Source organism: Urocitellus parryii, chromosome 1 (assembly GCF_045843805.1).
Source record: "Urocitellus parryii isolate mUroPar1 chromosome 1, mUroPar1.hap1, whole genome shotgun sequence".
Lineage (NCBI taxonomy): Eukaryota > Metazoa > Chordata > Mammalia > Rodentia > Sciuridae > Urocitellus > Urocitellus parryii.
Genome location: NC_135531.1, coordinates 240,211,326 through 240,229,727, shown reverse-complemented (window position 1 = coordinate 240,229,727; position 18,402 = coordinate 240,211,326). Strand labels below are relative to the sequence as shown.

General features: G+C 36.2%; 1 protein-coding gene across 1 annotated transcript in view; it reads right to left on the bottom strand.

Annotated features, from left to right (window-relative positions):
* Ankar (ankyrin and armadillo repeat containing) overlaps nucleotides 1–18,045 on the bottom strand; it is a 72,920-nt gene extending 54,875 nt beyond the window's left edge. The window contains exons 1-5 of the mRNA XM_026389030.2: nucleotides 17,445–18,045; nucleotides 13,166–13,603; nucleotides 11,673–11,836; nucleotides 10,927–11,030; nucleotides 1,073–1,253 (exon numbers count right to left, since the gene is read on the bottom strand). Of these exons, the coding sequence (XP_026244815.2) occupies nucleotides 1,073–1,253; nucleotides 10,927–11,030; nucleotides 11,673–11,836; nucleotides 13,166–13,603; nucleotides 17,445–18,045 (1,488 nt within the window). The remainder of the gene's footprint in view (nucleotides 1–1,072; nucleotides 1,254–10,926; nucleotides 11,031–11,672; nucleotides 11,837–13,165; nucleotides 13,604–17,444) is intronic.
* Between the last annotated feature and the right edge of the window lie 357 nt (nucleotides 18,046–18,402).

Sequence of the window (18,402 nt, the reverse complement as noted above, 5' to 3'; positions counted from 1 at the left end):
TTCTTTCCTTCCTTTTTACCCTTTAGGGTAAATTGTAGATCCTCCTTTGAAAATAATGAAAGCAGGGAAGACAAATATTTTTCTGAAAATACTTTAGAAGCAAATAGAGCTGGGCATGGTGGCATGTGCCTGTAATCCCAGCAGCTCAGGAGGCTAAGGCAGGAGGATCACAAGTTCATAGCCAGCCTCAGCAATTTAGTGAGGCCCTAGCAATTTATAGAGACCTTGTCTCAAAATAAAAACTAAAATGGGCTGAGGGTATTTCTCAGTGGTTAAGTGCCCCTGGGTTCAAACCCCAGTACAAAACAAAACAAAACAAAACAAAAAGCAAATAGATCGCTGGATTCCTTTTTCTAATTTAAGGAAAATCTAATTTAGATGTCCAGAAACTTGGAATATATAGCTATGGAAATAGTTTGTTTTCTTTGCTCTATGTCTCAAAATGAAGAGTTTAAAATGTCATGCTTTTCTTTTAGACATTCTGACTACTAAAATTTAAAAATTAAACTAACTGGTTATTAAATTTTAAAATTATGGACATTAAAATGAATAAATGGAAAGCAAATACCAGACTACCTTTGAAGTTGGTGAGCTTCATTGATCAGTTCCAGAAACTGTGTCAAGATTTGTTAAATAGACATGAGAAATTTAATACAGGCTGTTAGGTTTGTTCCTTGGGTTTCATTTCTAGAAAGGAGTCAGGTCCTGACATTTACTAATGTGTGAATTTGGGAAAGATTCTTAACCCTCTACATCTCAAATTTCTTTCTCATTTGTGTAATAGGAATGATAACAAAACTAGCAACTTAAAAAAGTTTCTTTAAAATTTAGAATAGTGACAGGCATATAAAATAAGCAATCAATAAATAGTAATCACAATCTAGTTCATTAATAGGTTGTTTAATACTATGTTCAAAATTTATAAATCACAAATGTATAGCTACTAAAATACAGAATTTTTATTTTGTATTGAGGAATTTTATTTAGCCTATTATTTATTTATTCCTAAGAAATTTGAGATACATATTTATTGATAACTTCTTATAAAATTATGTGGTAGTTACTGAAATACCTTGCATTTTATAGCTTTTTTGAAGCCAAACTTTTTTTTAAATTGTTCATGTAATTGAGCATCTGTCAGTGGAAGTCTTTTCACTCTTAAAGTGTTCACTATTTCATTTATAGCTCCCCACCACTGTGTCTTATATAGTTGTTGATAGAAAATTTCAAGATCAAAATAGATCACATAGTAGCTATAGAAAGAAAAAAGAAAAAAGATGTTTTTTTCTAACTCTGAAATGATTTGCTACTTGTTTCTATGCCGACAAAATATTTTTTTAGTAATATAGTTTAAATTGTACTTGATTATAAATATATTAACTACAGTTATTAGCCATTATTAACCAAATCTTTATATAAAAAGTATCTTCCCCATATAGACCCTTTGAATTGATTCTGTCCTTCCCATGTCAGAGATTAGCAGCATTGCTTCAAAGTCAAAACTGATAAAAAGAGTTCCAGGTTTATATTCTGTCTGCTTTTCCTCCTCTAATTTTTTTAACCTAATTATGTCCCATAACCCAATTTTCTCTTTCAAGGGTTTACCTTGAGTCTTACTAGCATAATGCTTTGGGTAATGACTCCAATGGCTTTTACCCACTGGAGCAGTAAACTAGAGGAAAGCCCCAAATCACTGAGTCCCTGGCATATGAGGTTGGGGCTTGTGACAACCTTGGGTCCCTATCACTCTGGAACAGAATGGAATAGTTACTTCGTTCCCTGGAATTGCTTATCATCAGAAAACTGGTGGTCTTCTTCCACTTTCCCTTGAGGTACCTTTCCAAACGTCCAGGTTTCAACGTTCAGTCCTTCAGGGGCCAACCCTGTCAGTAAGATGCCTCTTGAGGTTTCCTAGGTTTCTCCTCAAAATGCAACTACTTATTGCTGTTAATACAGTATTCTTGACAGTGACTCCCCTCTCCTTTAGCCCAGGGGCTATCAGTTTTCCTGAGTGCTGAGAAATTTGTTCCCAGGGAAGTAAGTTAATGACTATGCTAAGGAAACTCATTGTTTATTGACTTGTAGAGGATAATTGGGCCTAAAGGTTCAATTACAGGAAGGTTGTAGGCAAGGCTCTGTTATGGATTATTCAGAGGCTCCTTCGCTTTTCCTTGACCTTCACTTCGACTCCAATTTTCTCAACATAATCGATGTCAGTATATGAATGAAGGTATGTCTGAGGACCTGTTCATTTTATTTGATGGTATCATTCTTTTTATCCACTACTACCTCCCCACAAAAGGAAATTAGACCACAACAATATAAAAGGATATCTTAATACACATCTCACAGATATAGTGTCAGACCAGGTAGAGGGGCTTTTCACTTGTTCCTAGGTCCTCACTAGTGAGAAGTGCCACCCTCAACAATGGGGACTACACTAGCTTATTAAATTCCAGCCTCCAAAATCAAGGTGCAGATATCCCGAGTTTTACTTAGATTTGAGGGCTGGTATGCTCTTCAGATGATAGTGGTGATGGGTTCAAGGGCTTTAACTGTATGGTTCAAATGTGCATGCTCAATTTGTATCAGATTTTTAAGCTAAATTTTTAGAAGAGCCCACTTTCCCTTGGTATTGTACAAGCTGATAAAAGAGAATACTACAAACCCCTATGTTCCCAAAGATTGCCTCCATAGATCTAGGTATCAGAAGTCATACTGAGACTGTCCTTGAACTTTGATTGAACCAGCTTTATCCAGCTCTACAACATGCAGTTCCATGAGAATCACAGTGCCAGCAACCTGTCTTTTCATCTGTTTCTTCTGGGGGTTAATGCTGGCTGTTATTGCTATGGGAACAGGTGCTGTTCACCACCTTTAAGACCCTGGTACTCTGAAGATCACTGCTCATGCAATGAAAAGACTTAGAAATTCAACAAACACTAAGGGAATGTACACCATTTCCTCCTAGAAATTCTGCTTAGTAATCTAATACAAACAAAATATCCAGAACCTGTAGGAATAGCTCCTAGTCCAGAAACTGAAAAAACAACAGATGGTAAAGGTTACTGTACCCTGTGGGCTTTGACCAAGAGAATTTTATAACTCCCAGGGTTGGATGCACAACAGTACACAGAAGGCCAACCATAAGGATGGCCTTAGGCCTTAGCCTAAGCAACTCCATTTTAAAGTCTCACCAAGCACACCTATGGAGCCCTCCAGTATGACCCCCAGGCACAAATGAGTCACTTCTCCCCATCCTGAAAAACTTGGAGTGAAGTCTCTGGCTTGTTATTCTTGCCCTGATAAGAAAAGCAAGAAAATCAGGGTGGGGACCACCAGACCAGATGCTTTAACCTCAAGATGAATAATGTCACTGAGAAATCTGGTAGCAGCTGATAGGGATTGAAAGGGTGGTCAGAAGTCCCAAAATTTAGTAAAAATGATGGAGCAAATGAACAGACATTCAGCCAGCCGACACTGCTGCACACAAGCCTAAGAGCCTGATGAGGTCCTGGACTGACATCCTAGCTCTTCTATCAGCCTGATCCCCTGTGTTGTTCTCACTTCTCTCAAACTCTATAGCAGTCTCTTGACTCTGGTGAGAAGAGGATTTCTCCCTATGACCGCTCCTCAGCCAGCCATCAGCTCCACCCCAGGAGAAGACTGCCTTGGTTCCTGATCTGATCACCATGGTCTGAGTGAGTGTGCATCTGTTGGACTTAAAGCCTAAGGCTTGAGACTTTAGATATGGCACTTGAGCTTAGCATGCAGAGGAAATTCTGTCATGAGCCTGTCATGATTAAATGTGTTTGCAGTGCTTAGAATTAATCAAGAATTGGGCTGGGGATGTGGCTCAGGCGGTAGCGCGCTCGTCTGGCATGCATGCGGCCCGGGTTTGATCCTCAGCAGGATTGTGTCCGCCAAGAACTAAAAAATAAAATATTAAAAAAATTCTCTCTCTCTCTCTCTCTCTCTCTCTCTCTCTCTCTCTCTCTCTCTCTCCTCTCTCACTCTCAAAAAAAAAAAAGAATTAATCTAGAATTGTTTGCTGGGAACTGATTATGTCTATTGCAGTACCTAGCATTAAGGATTATCATTTTCTTGATTAAGAATCTATAGAGTGAAATTGTATTGAGTGATTTGAGTGAATAAAGCTTTGAAAAGGGCAGAAGCACATGGACATTCTTTATTTCTCCCCCTCGGCTGCATAAGTCGCACAGTTTGCCCATTGCGACAGTAACACTGAACACAAATAGATGATCATTAGAAGCACAGAAATGCAAGATAGTCAATACTAAAAGGTTAGTGGCTGAATACTTCAGCCAAGTAGCTCTCAATGACTACTACATGGTGACATTCTAATGTTCTTACTCAATCCTTAGTGTGGTTATCAGCAGGGACTTTAGGAAAGCCTAACTTTAAAAATAATTCCCCCCACTTTTGTTGGACTAGGAATAAGCACTTAGCTGGAGAATATGGTGAGGAGCTTATAATATCACACTTTCTGGACATATCTGTCACATTAAGTTAATTTCTAATTCTACTCTCCAACAGTAAAACAGCTTCATGGTGCTGGTATGTTCTCCAAATAGAATTAATTCGCTTCAGGAATTTTCATCTTTACACTTTGTGTTCTCAGCTCTTAAATACTGCCAAATCACTGGATATCTGATTGTATCTCCCTCTTTTTTTTTTTTATTCTGATATGATGGGAGAGTCTAAAACGAATGTATGATACAGATGTTTCTGGGTATGACTGCAGGACCAAGTGGAATAAGTTTTATTTTCATAAGAGACCAAGATTCTCCTAAGAAATAAGCTTTTTTTTTTTTTTTTTTTTTTTTTTTTTTGCAATGGGGTCTCACTAGATGCCCAGGCTGTTCTCAAAGATCCTAGGCTCAAGTGACCATCCCACCTAGGTCTACTGTCCTCCTGAATAAGCTGGGGATATAGGTATGTACCACCACACCTGGCAGAAACAAATCATTCTGAGGAAAGAGAACATCAGGATTTATGAACTTGGCCTAATAAAAATGCCCCTAGAAACAAAGAAGGGAAAAGATTTTGAGATGGCATGCTTTCAATCATTTGGATTACTCTCTAGTCCATCCCGATTTAGAATGATTTCCACGCTACAGAAAAGAACAACCACAAGCAAAATGACTGAAAAAAAGCAGTTTTTCACCAAATTACTAGAGTTTTAATGCAGCACATCTTTGAAACCAATAAACTGGGCAAGGAATTCTTACTTCGTTGAATACGTTTTGACAAGTCTCACAGTCAATGCATTCAACTTTCCAGGCATCAAAAGGAGCCGGCCCTAGAGATGACTCCAGCCCCACAACCAGAAGCTACAGTGTCAGAGATAACAATGGCATTATGTTTGCCTTCTTGGGGCTTATTGGGCTTTGGAGACCCAGTGGTGAATCACAAGAAGACAGAGCAGGAAAGGAGGAAACTGAAAATGTCTCATGGTAGCTGAGAATACTCACCCATTAGTATATGAGATTCTAGGAATATTTTTATGGGGGTTGGATTTTATAGGAGACTGAGGTCCTCTAGTAATTGGTATTGAGAACAAGAAGATATTATTAGATCACTCTACTTGTGGGTTCTTCCTTTTACTTCATGCTGGTTGGGGTCAGAAAAAAAGCTTATTTTGGTTCTGAAAATTCATATCAATTAACCTATCATTCACCAACGTTGGTGACCAAACACGCTTTAGTCAGAAACTAAAGAAACAGTTCCACTATGAAATCCCATTGCAACAACATGACAGAGTTTCTTACAGTGGCAGTATGCATACATCAACCACACTCCTGCACCCAAACTGAAAGGTTAATAAAATAGGTACTTGTCACTCCGTTTCTCTATATGCTTAACAAAACACTGTTGAAATCTTAAAAACTGTTTGCTAATCTTGTTCCCAGAATGTGCTGTCCCCAACTGTGGACTGTCTGCTAATCTTGTTCCCAGAATGAGCTGTCCCCAACTGCCAAACTACAAAATGTAACTTCTCTCACTGCCCTCTCCAGGGAAAGTATATAAGCTCTGCTCAAGCTGTTCTCAGGGCTCTATCTCTCTTTGCTATAGAGAGCTCGGGCCCCAGCATGCTGGTCTCCAAATAAACCCACCCTTCTGCTGTTGCATAAGACAGTCTCTTGTGGTCTCTTACTCCGTCGTTTCGCCGGACCCTTACATTGCACCCAAACAACCTCTCACCAAGTGTAACTTATATCCTATCTGCTTCCCTGTAGTCCCAGGAATGCTGGTGTTCCAGAAGCCTGACAGAACCAGAAGAGTAAAGGTTTACATATAAATGTCTCCAGGACATTATTCAGCTTGGGCAAAGATCAAGTGTATCAATGGGAGCTCTGTCTGTGAGCCAGAGATTTCACCTGAAGAGAGATGTGCACTACCTGGCCATTCCAGAGGCATGAGATCTGGTATGTGGATTCCATGTATGGTGGAATGACACTCTCAAATAAAAGTAAATATATCCTCAAAAATATCTCCATCCATGTGCTGACCTACATCCTTCAAAATCATGGAGGACACTAGTCACATGGTCTTTGACTTCAGCTCTACTATCATATGTTCACCCAGGCAGTATTCAACAGGAAGATCCACCTTTTATCTTTTATGCTGCATTTCCCTATGCCTTAGTTCTCTTATTTTCCTCGTTGTCCTGCATCTTGAAACAAATTAATAAACTCTACTTTTACCTCTCCATCTCATTAATTTTTCCCCATATACCCTTCAACTCATGGTAAATACATTCTCTTTGGTTGTTGTTCTTTTTAGTTATACATGACAGTAGAATGTATTTTGACATATCATACATACATAGAGTATAACTTCCCATTCTTGTGGTTGTACATTATGTGGAGTTACACTGGTTGTGTATTATATATGAACATAGGAAAGTTATGTCCAATTCATTCTACTGTCTTTCCCTTCCACCCCATTCATCTTATCCAATCCAATGAACCTCCACTCTCCAGAACCTTTCCTATTGTGAGTCAGCATCTGCATATCAAAGAGAATATTTGGCCTTTGGTTTTGGGGGGATTGCCTTATTCACTTAGCATGATAGTCTCCAGTTTCATCCTTTTACCAGCAAATGCCATAATTTTATTCTTCTTTAAGGCTGAGTAATATTCCATTGTGTATATGTACCACATTTTCTTTATGCATTCACCTGTTGAAGGGCACCTAGGTTGGTTCCATAGTTTTAGCTATTGTGAATTGAGCTGCTATAAATATTGGCATGGCTTCATCATTGTAGTATGCTGATTTTAAGTCCTTTGATATAAAACTAGGAGTGGGATAATTGGGTCAAATGGTGGTTCCATTCCAAGTTTTCTGAGGAATCTCCATACTGCTTTCCAGAGTGATTACACCAATTTGCAGTCTCTTCAGCAATGTATGAGTGTACTCCTCCCCCTGACAATCTAGCCAACATTTCTTGTTACTTATATTTTGATAATTGCCATTCTGACTAGAGTAAGATGGAATCTCAGAGTAGTTTTTATTTGCATTTCTCTAATTGGTAGAGATGTTGAACATTTTTTCATTATTTGTCGACTGATTGTATTTCTTCTTCTGTGAAGTATCTATTCAGTTCCTATGCCCATTTATTGATTGGGTTATTTTTGGGGGGGTGTGTTAAGTTTTTTGAGTTCTTTATATTTCCTGGAGATTAGTGCTATATCTGAGGTTCATGTGACAAATATTTTTTCCTATTCAGTTACATGTCAATTTTATTTTGTTACACATGGATTTCCAGCACTATTTGATGAAGAGACCATCTTTTCTTCACTGTATGTTTATGGTGACTTTGTCTAGTATGAGATAACTGTATTTATGTGGGCTTGTCTCTGTGTCTTCTATTCTATACCACTGGTCTTCATATCTGTTTTGGTGCCAATACCATGCTCCTTTTTTTGAGAGCCATCTGTAGGCTATGTGTGGAATACATCAACATTGCATGCTAGTGAATAGGAGAATCTGGTGTCTGGGAACTTCTAGTGGAAATTTCCTCCAGCCAAGACTGCCCAGACATATTGTGAGCCCTGTCCAAGCTCTGCCCCAGGTCCCACAGAACTGGAGATGCGGTGACCTGCTGTAGCCACACAGCCTCTCAGAAAAGGGTGTTACCTGCTAAGATGCCAATCAACCTGCTGACTGAAAGACATCATAAAACAAGACTCCACCCCTAAAACCTTATTCCTGACTTTGAAAAAAAAAAAACATAGATGGGAGTAATTTTTAAATTGCCTAGCTCCAGCTCCTGTTTGGGCTGGATTTATCAAGCACTCTACCTTAAAACTATAATTCTGATTTTTTTGTCTTTTGTTCTTCACTAATTATATCTGACATTTTCTCTGGTGATTTACACCCTCATGGGCAGGAAGAAGAATCCCCTAGTGAGGTGCTTGCCACTTCCCCATAGTTCTTGTTACTATAGCTCTATAGTATAATTTAAGGTCTGGTATTGTGAAGCCTTCTGCTTCATTTTTCTTGCTAGGGATTGCTTTGGCTTTTCTGGTCCTCTTATTTTTCCAAATGAATTTCATGATGGCTTTTTCTAGTTCTACAAAGAACATCACTGGAATTTTAATAAAAATTGCATTAAATTTGTGCAGTGCTATTGGTAGTATGGCCATCTTGAAAATATTAATTCTGCCTATCCAAGAGCATGGGAGATCTTTCCATCTTGTAAGACCTTCAATTTGTTTCTTTCCATCTTGTAAGATCTTCTTCAATTTGTTTCTTTAGTGTTCTGTGGTTTTTATTATAGAGGTCTTTCACTTCTTTTGTTAGATTAATTCCCAAATATTCTATTTTATTTGAGGTTATTGTGAATGGGATAGTTTTCCTAATTTCTCTTTCAGTTGATTCATCGCTGATGTTTAGGATTGCAATTGATTTATGGGTGTTAATTTTATATTCTGCTACTTTGCTGAATTCATTTGTGAGTTCCAGAAGTTTTCTGGTGGAGTTTTTGGGTCTTCTAAATAGAGAATCATGTGGTCAGCAAATAGGGATAGTTTGAGTTCTTCTTTTCCTATTTTTCTCCGTTTAATTTCTTTCTTTTGTCTAATTGCTCTGGGTAGAGTTTCTAAGACTATATTGAACAGAAGTTGTGAAAAAGGGTATCCCTGTCTTATTCATTTTTAGAGGGAATGCTTTCAATTTTTCTCCACATAGAATGATGTTGGCCTTGAATTTAGCATATATAGCTTTTACAATGTTGAGATATATTCCTATTATCCCTAGATTTTCTAGTATTTTGAACATGAATTGTTGCTGTATTTTGTCAAATGCTTTTTCGACATCTACTGAGATAATCATGTGATTCTCGTCTTATTAACAATGTCTATTAACAATGTCTATTACAAAGACAAACATTATTATATATTATTATATATTATATATTATATATATATATATATATATTATAAACAAAGTCTATTAACAATGATGGGCCCTCCTCTAGGTCCCTTGCCTGGGCTCCTTGCTGGGGTCCTAGTCCCCACCCCAACCACACCCATCCTGAAACCTTCAGGCTGTGCCCTCTTTCAGCCCTCCTGTGGTTTCTGCTTCTCCCAGACCAGCTTTCCTGATCTCCTTTCCAGGATGCTCACCCATTTCTTCATTTCCTCATGGTGAATCAACCTTGCATCCCTGCGATGAACTACTTGATCATGGTGCACTATCTTTTTAATATGTTTTTATATGCGATTTTCCAGTATTTTTTAAGAGGTTTTACATCTCTGTTCATCAGGGATATTAGTCTGAAATATTCTTTCCTTGGTGTGTCTTTGTCTGGTTTTGGTATCAGGGTGATACTAGCTTTATAGAATGAATTTGGAAAGGTTCTGTCCTTTTCTAGTTCATGGAATAATTTGAGGAGGATTGGTATTCCTTCTCCTTTGAAAGTCTGATAGAACTCATCTAAGATTCCATCTGGTCCTGGACTTTTCTTTGTTGGTAGACTTTTGATGGTGTCTTTAATTTCATTGCTTGCAATTGATTTGTTGAAATTTTCTATGTCCTCCTAATTTAATTTGGGTAGGTCATATATCTCTAGAAATTTGGTAAGTATACTCTTTAACCAAAACTCCACTAAAATTCTCTGATTAAATCACCAGTCTGAAATTGACTCAGTATTTTTTTTCTCTGTTGCATTTGATGCTTTTACCTGTTTCCATATTCTTAAAATTCTTCCCATTTGGCTTCCATGCTGTCACACACTCCTGGTTCTCATCTACCTGTATCACTCCCTCTCAAACTCCTTTTCTCCCTCTTCTCACCTCTCTTAAAAGTTACTATGCTCCAGAGTTCTAGACTTGGTCCTATCCTCTCAACTACCTCTACACCTTCAAACAAAATCTTCTTATATGCTTTTAATTCTCAACCTGTAATCCAAATGTTTCTTCTAAGCTCTAAATCTCATATTTCCAAAATTCAGTGTTGAAAGTGTGAAAATTCAAGAATACAGCACATACAAGATCTTAGATATACTGGGAGGAAACATACCACTTCAAAAAATTGACAGGCATAACAAACTGGTAGAAAAGGACTTTAAGCCATATTCTTTTTGGAAATGAAGTGTTGTATAACAACTCTACTTCTTTCAGTTACCCCAGAGGATTTGCTTCCCATCTCCATTTCAATTTAACCACTACACTAATTATAAACTCTAAGGATTAACATACAGAATGTATCAAAGTTCAGAAATAACAACAATAACAATACTTTGTTGAGGCAGTATGATGTTGGCCTTGAATGAGGCCATTATTGTTCTAGGATCACCAACATAAGGTTTTAAGTTAGCCTGAGCATTTTGACACTTTCCCTGTTTCCTGCTAATGTACAATATGTGGTTAGTGTGAATAACTACTGAAAGTTCCTTACCTTTTTCCATGAAATTCCATAACTGGTATTGAGTAATATTCTTTGTAGCCTGAATCATCTGCAAACGTGTTAGCAGCACAATCCCGTATTTTCTCTAAATTTTTCTAAAATATGAGTTATGTTACTAAGTACATATCTTTAAACAAATTTAAAAATTATGACTACTTTAAATGAAATTGTATACTTATAAATGACAAATTTTTAAGATAGTAGCTTAGAAAATCCTGGTAGTAATAACTGTATGCATCCAATCCCTCCTTTGAGAATGAAGGATACAACACAAAAGGAAAAAATTATAATAAATTATTAAAATTATAGTAAAGAAGCAATGACAATTGAAATGTGTGATGTCTACATGAAATCTCAGGTGAATAATTACTATTCCCAAACTAGAAGGTGTCTTTTCTAAGATTAATCTTGGAGGGAAATGGAAGAATTTTAGTCAGTATATTTATAGTTTTCTACTTTACTCTTAACTATTCTGAGACAAATACGTTCCATTGGAAATATGTAATTCTGACAGGATAATAAACATACCTAGTTATTTGTCACTTTATCCCTGACATACAACATAGTTCCTTGGATATTACTTAATTCATGTATGTCAAAATAATGTGTGAAAAAATTAGTGAGTTGTAAGAATAATTACACAGTGCCTGTTCCAACATAAGCTCTTTCTGGTTGAAAAATAGGATAAAAAGAGTTGTGAAACAACAAACCATCTCAGGAATAATAATAATTTAAACCTTAAAATCTTCCAAAGCACTCTCAATTGAAGGGGTACTGATATCAAATTCAATTCCTCCATGAACATGAAAATATTGATTCTCTTTGTAGTGAAAATGCTGGCATTTAAAATCTCGTCCATAAATAAATGGAGGCAGTTCTCGCTCGGTCTTGACCTTGTCATCTCCAAAAATTAAAACAAACACAAAGATTTTATTTAAAAAGTTAATAACACATCAACAGTCATATTTGGAAGATCTAAATTTTCTTCATATAAGCAAAGTTAAAAAAATTTCACATGAAATTAAAATTTTGGCAATTACAATTTATAAAATTACTTATGTTCTTTATATACATGATATTAAGAATATATTTATATCATGCATTTTGGTCATTTCTGTAGTTTTAGTGTACAGAGATCTCAAAGGTATAGTCAAAACATTATTCTACTTGCTAATTTCTGTGAATGAGCTCAAGACTGATATTTTACCCCTAATTATCACAAAAGATTGAAATTTGGTGCATTAGAAATCTTTGGTTAAATAAACAAAAAGTTACCTGAGTTAGTTTAGGTAAAAGGAGACACTATAAATAAATAGATGGATATTTCTCAAATGATAAAAATAACCAGCCTATATTTCTGGAAAGTAATGAAACCATACATATAACTTATTTAAAATAACAATTTTCTAAGATAACAGCAAGGATTAGATTTGTTCAATATTCTGACTGAAAAATTAGTGGATGGTTTCATCAATATAAGGTACATAACCCATTTTTTTGGCAGGGGGCCCAGTGATTGAACTCAGGGGCATTCAACCACTGAGTATCCCCAGCTGTTTTTTGTATTTTAGAAACAGGTTCTTACAAATTGCTTAGGGCCTTGCTGTTGCTGAGGCTGGTTTTGAACTCTCTATCCTCCTGCCTCAGTTTCTGGAGCCACTGGGGTTACAGGCATACGCCACCAAGCCCGGCCATGATGCATTTTTTAAAAATTATTTTTTAGTTGTAGGTGGACACAATACCTTTATTTTATTTATTTGTTTCTATGTGGTGTTGAGGATGGAACCCAGTGCCTCACACATTTGAGGAAAACACTCTACAAAATACAACCCTTTGCTGTAATCTCTGGTAGGTACAGATATCAAGATAATCCTGAGCTACAACCCCATAATGCATTTTTTAAAAATATATTTTTAGTTGTAGTTGGACACAATACTTTTATTTATTTTTATGTGATGCTAAGAATCAAACCTAGTGCCTTGCATTTGCTAGGCTAGCACTCTACTGCTGAGCCACAACCTCATCCCCTATAATGCATTTTGAGAACACAAAATGCATAGTATATAAAAATAATTATGTATGTCACATATTTTTCATTACATTGGAGACATTAAATTTTGTTTTCTTATTCTTAACATTTTACATGCCTAGAACCACATACTTGAAAAAACTGAATTTAAATATATATATTTAATGTATATCTTATATTTGACTTTTGGTGGTATCTTACCTGAATAAGGCTGAAGCAGACCATTTAAGTATGGGACTTTCATCTTCTTTTTTAAACTCAGTAAAAATGGAATCAGAAAACATATCAACTTTAGATAGCCTATGCCTCTTCTGATTTCACTTTTCTTCTCAAAGTGTTTTTGAATAAGTTTTTTTTGAAGATACAACCTTTGCTGTAATCTCTGGTAGGTACAGATATCAAGATAATCCTGATTACATTGTATAGCATTGGTAAGCCAATAGGCTGTATCAAATATAAAGACATTTTCATATTGTTGAACTTGTGTGGTACTGAATGTCAACTTAAGCATCATATATTCAGCATATTTCATAAATACAGCTTTTTCTTCAGGACTATTGGGATCATATGTTGGATCTTCATTCAAGTCTTCATCATAGATTCCATCAAAGTCTGGATCTTTTGTAATATCAGTCACACCTTCACGGAAAAAAAAGAAAAAATTTAAATAGTAAAAGTTTCATATGTGGCTTCTGGATAAATACAGCAGAATGTACACATGGTTTCATCTTGAAATCCTGTTAGGATGACAGTAAGGGATTAATAGATGCTAATAAAAAAACACAAGATGAACAGATGACTGAGTGAGTTTCTAAGCTGTGGTTTTGAACTGATAGATAAAACTTAAGTAGGCCAAGACTGATTCCCAGTAGTCTGCTCTCAGAAAAAGAGTTGACTTCCTGCACAGTTCCTGGGAAACCCACTGTAGCGCTGTATTTAAGGCATTGCATGGTTAATTTTAATCACAAGGTTTGAACCAAGTTTCCATTGATGTCAAGAATGGAGGTGCTAGCCAGGTGTGGTGGCGCATGTGTGGTGGTGCACGTCTGTAATCCCAATTGCTTGGGAGGCTGAGACAGGATGATTGTGAGTTCAAAGCCAGCCTCAGCAAAAGCAAGGCACTAAGCAACTCATTGAGACCCTGTCTCTAAATAAAATACAAAATAGGGCTGGGGATGTGGCACAGTGGTTGAGTGCCCCTGAGTTCAATTTCTAGTACCTGCCCACCCTCAAAAAAAGAATGGAGGTGTTGTTTTCCCAACTAGAATGATGAGGTACAATCATGCTGCCAGCTTGCCACCATACAGCTGCAACTACAAGATTCGATATCAGTTCCTTGAGCATGCCAATGGAGAGTTACTATTACTGTGTGGAAATCCTGATAGAACCCATCCAGCCTTTCTGATACATGAGCAAATCTGAAAAAGTGAAAACATTAACCACTCTTTCACCAACGGGGGACAGGAACCAATAGATGGATAGGCAGTCTTCTCTTCTATCCTGTCTTAATCCATTTGAGCTACTATAACAAAATATAGCACAAATAAGTAGCTTAGAAACAATAGAAATTTATTTCTAATAGTTCCGGAGGCTGGCAAGTACAAGATGAAGTCAGATTTGGTGCCTGGTGAAGGTTCATTTCCTGGTTCACAGATGGTGCATTCTTGCAGGCTAGAAGTGTCATGATATGAGAATAATGTCTTAATTTATTTGCATTTTATTTACATGTCTTAACTGGTTTGGGAGGTACTAAACTACTGTCAGTGAAAGCATTTCTGGATGAAATTTAACATTTTTAAAGACTGTGGTCATGCCATATTATCTTCACAGATGAATCTACATGATGCCAAAATATTAGTGCCTTTGAGAAGAAAGACCAGACCAATCAAAGAAATGCAAAACCTAATAGAATTCACTGGATATTACTGGCAATGTTTATATTTTAAAAATATTTTTTTGTAATTGTAGATGAACAGCATGCCTTTATTTTATTTATTTTCATGCAGTGCTAAGGATTGAACCCAGTACCTTACATGTGCTAGGCAAGTGCTCTGACACTGAAATGTAGCCCATCCCTGTTTTGTACTTCTTGACCCTAATCACCCTAATTAAGAAACTGAATAAGACAGTGTCCTTTAGGTTCCAGATACAGCTAGCTATATTCTTTTAGGGTCCAATGACCCTCCAATTCTAGGTACTTTGTATCTATTCAGATGGTGTTAACACCAGCCAAGAGAGAATTTCTGTCTACTCTTAGAACCTACTCTCAACTAAGTTGATTAGCTTGCATAGAAATGAGAGCTATTAGTTATCTCAGCTACCTTTGAGTCATGGAGGTACTTAACACCTCTGGAAACCCAGCTGGTAGCAGGTGAGTTAGGTTTCCTTCCTGTCATTACGCACTTGAACTTCACAGCATTTCAGACATACATACTGTAGTTAATGGTACAGATAGCAAACAAACACCTCTGTATTTCAGCTTCTGAGATTTAGAGGTGTTGTGTAGTGCTGGAGGTGGTATTTGGGGATGACTACCCAATTGTAGCCATCGTACTTAGATCCCATAGCAGCTGGACACCCGGGATATTCTAAATGTGGAGCACGATATACAGGAAATTTTAGGTGGCCTGCATGTCATGATATTCTCTATTATGAAAGCATCTGTGACACCCTTATTGAGGGGCTTCTCTCTCAGTAAAAATGATTAAATTCCTGGGGGATACTCATGTTATATTTAATCTCCAATCTGATCTACCAATAATGGTAGAAACCCTCCTAATATTATGCATAACTATTTATTACCCATGTAATTATTCATTGATTCAATTCATTTAATGCAATTTAACAAATATTTAAACACTAAACTTACAAGAATAAATAAAGTAATTTGGGTCCTATTTCATAGAGCTTATACTAAAGCTTATTGTTTACTTGTTCTTAACAGACCTTATTTTGGTGCTTTACAAGAAATAATAGTTCAATGAATATTTGAAAAATAAATATATCAAATGAGAGTCCTCTACAAATTTTTGTATGTATAATTTCTGATTTAACTATCAATGACCCAAGGAAGAAAAAAAGATAAATCTATGAAACTAGCTTGTCATACGAATTTTATTTATGTTCTACCAATATTAAATCTTCCAAATTTTGTTGAGATACTAATAAGTAACTAATTTGCTTTTCTTTCTTTTTTTGTTGGTGGTACTGGGGATTGAACCCATGGCCTTGTGCTTGTGAGTCAAGCACTCTACCAACTGAACTATATCCCCAGCCCTTTAATTTGCTTTTCAAGGCATTTTATCTAGTAACAAGATCTACACTGACCAATTAAAGTATTTACTTTATCAAATAATTTTCTTCCCAATTGTATATTCCACTCAGATAAAAGTGGTTCGTTTCCACATGCTTTACCATTAAAAGCTTCAGTTATCAGATATACTTAGTCAAGGGAAATCTAGATAATTAGGGAAGAATATTAATCTTTTCCTGCCTCAGTAAGTTTATGCAAAAATAATAATAAATAAAAAGAATAGCTAAGAAGGAAACATCTGAATTGCTGAAGGATGGGCTGTCATCTTTTTTTTTAGTTTCAGATATGATAAAGTCTATCACTATGGTCTCTCCTCCAGTCAGATGAAATTACAATGCAGATGTACAAAAATTGAGATTTATTTTTTAAGCCTATGCAGAAACTCTGGAAATCAACTAGAAAGTTATTAGATATATTTGATCAATGAAAATAGTTGGCAGCAAGATTTGGGACACTCATGTCCTATTTTTCTCCTTATTCTACTGGACCTTCTGCAAAGGTATCATAAATAAAACGTTTTTTAAAAACTTTGATAAAAAATTATATAAGCTGATGTAGATCCAACAAGATTAAGTAGAATCTATTGTTTATATTCAGGCTATAGAAAGTATAGCCTTGATGAGGAAGAAATAAAAATTAAATGAACTAAGAAAAGCTTCATGAAACCTAATGTTACTAAAATACCAAGATCTAGTTTTGCTAGTGCATATTCATTCTCAACTTGGATTCTTACATAATTCATTTTTTTGAGGTTTATAAAAAAAACCATAATGTGAAAAGTTAACCACTCTGGTAATCATTTTGTTTTCAAGTTTGGAGATTTTTCTCATTGCCCTCAAGTTCTACTCTTTTCTTGGTTCTATTACTGATTTTCCTGCTTAGGTTCCATAAGATTAAAAAGTACAAACTGGAAATTATCAGGTGGTTTGGAGTCTGATCCATTCGGCAGTAAGGAGATTAAGATGAAAGAGGCAAGATGCTTGGCATCTTGGTGGCATTTCTAAAAAAAACGTTTTATTGAAAATAGTCCTTGGAATTAAATCTTTTAGAAATGACTGCTATAACTAGAAATTTATATCAAAAAATAAAGGCAATATAAGCTGAGCCAAAAGTAAATGATTCTAAAAATGGTTTCTAATAAAAATAAGAAGTATTAAATTCTCTTACCTGCTGAACTAAACTCTGCAAAAATATCTTTACTTGTTTGAGGTTTCCCCTCTGGATCAATGTCCATAATGGTGCGCCACAATTCAGAGAATCGGGCTCGTTTTTCTTTGGGCATGTATATTCCATGCCACAGTGCTTTCAACATATAGTCAATATGGATCAGAATTTGCCCAATTCTGGTATCATAATAAGCTGGAGGTAACTGGCAAGAAGAACTCTGATCATAATTAGCTTCTAAACTGATTGAAGGGATTTGATTTAAGCAATAAATTCCAACAGACAATTCCCTTATGATCTGATGGACTTCTCTGTAGTCTAATAGGGCCCTTGGGTCCATAGGAGTCAGTAAGATTGCTGTGGAGAAGCCCACGTTATTCATTTGACTCATAAGTCCACATGGTATGTCCAGTGGAGAGCGAACATCATCTTTGGCAGACAACCAGCTAACTAGTGCTGTAGTTAGTAACTCTTGTACTTCACTCCGGTCATATTTTTCAAAAAAAGCAGAAGCATTTCTCTGTACTGCTAAATTTTCCAGGTAAATTTCTTCATCTTGAACTTGATCAAATCTGGGTATTCCTTTTTTGGACAATCTTAACATTTCTAAGTAAATGTAGTGTGTCCTTTTTGAAGTTTTCTGCAATGGATTAAAAGGAAAGAAAAACAATAAAATTTACTAAAGGAATGAAGCTGGATTTTCCTAGAAAAATTTGTACCTTTTATCTTTTTAAGGTCGATTTTTTTTTCATGGTCAGCCATTACATTTTTTTTTTTCAATCTTAAATTAATTGCAGCTTTAGAGAGCTGCTAATGTGGGCATCACACTCGGAGATCTCAGCTCAGCAAGATAGGAATCATTCTGCCCACTTCACCACATGCCTAAGGTTTCACACCTCTCAAAATCAGAGACCAGGTGTGTCCATACTCAAGGCCAAAACCTAGGGTCACCACCAGGTCG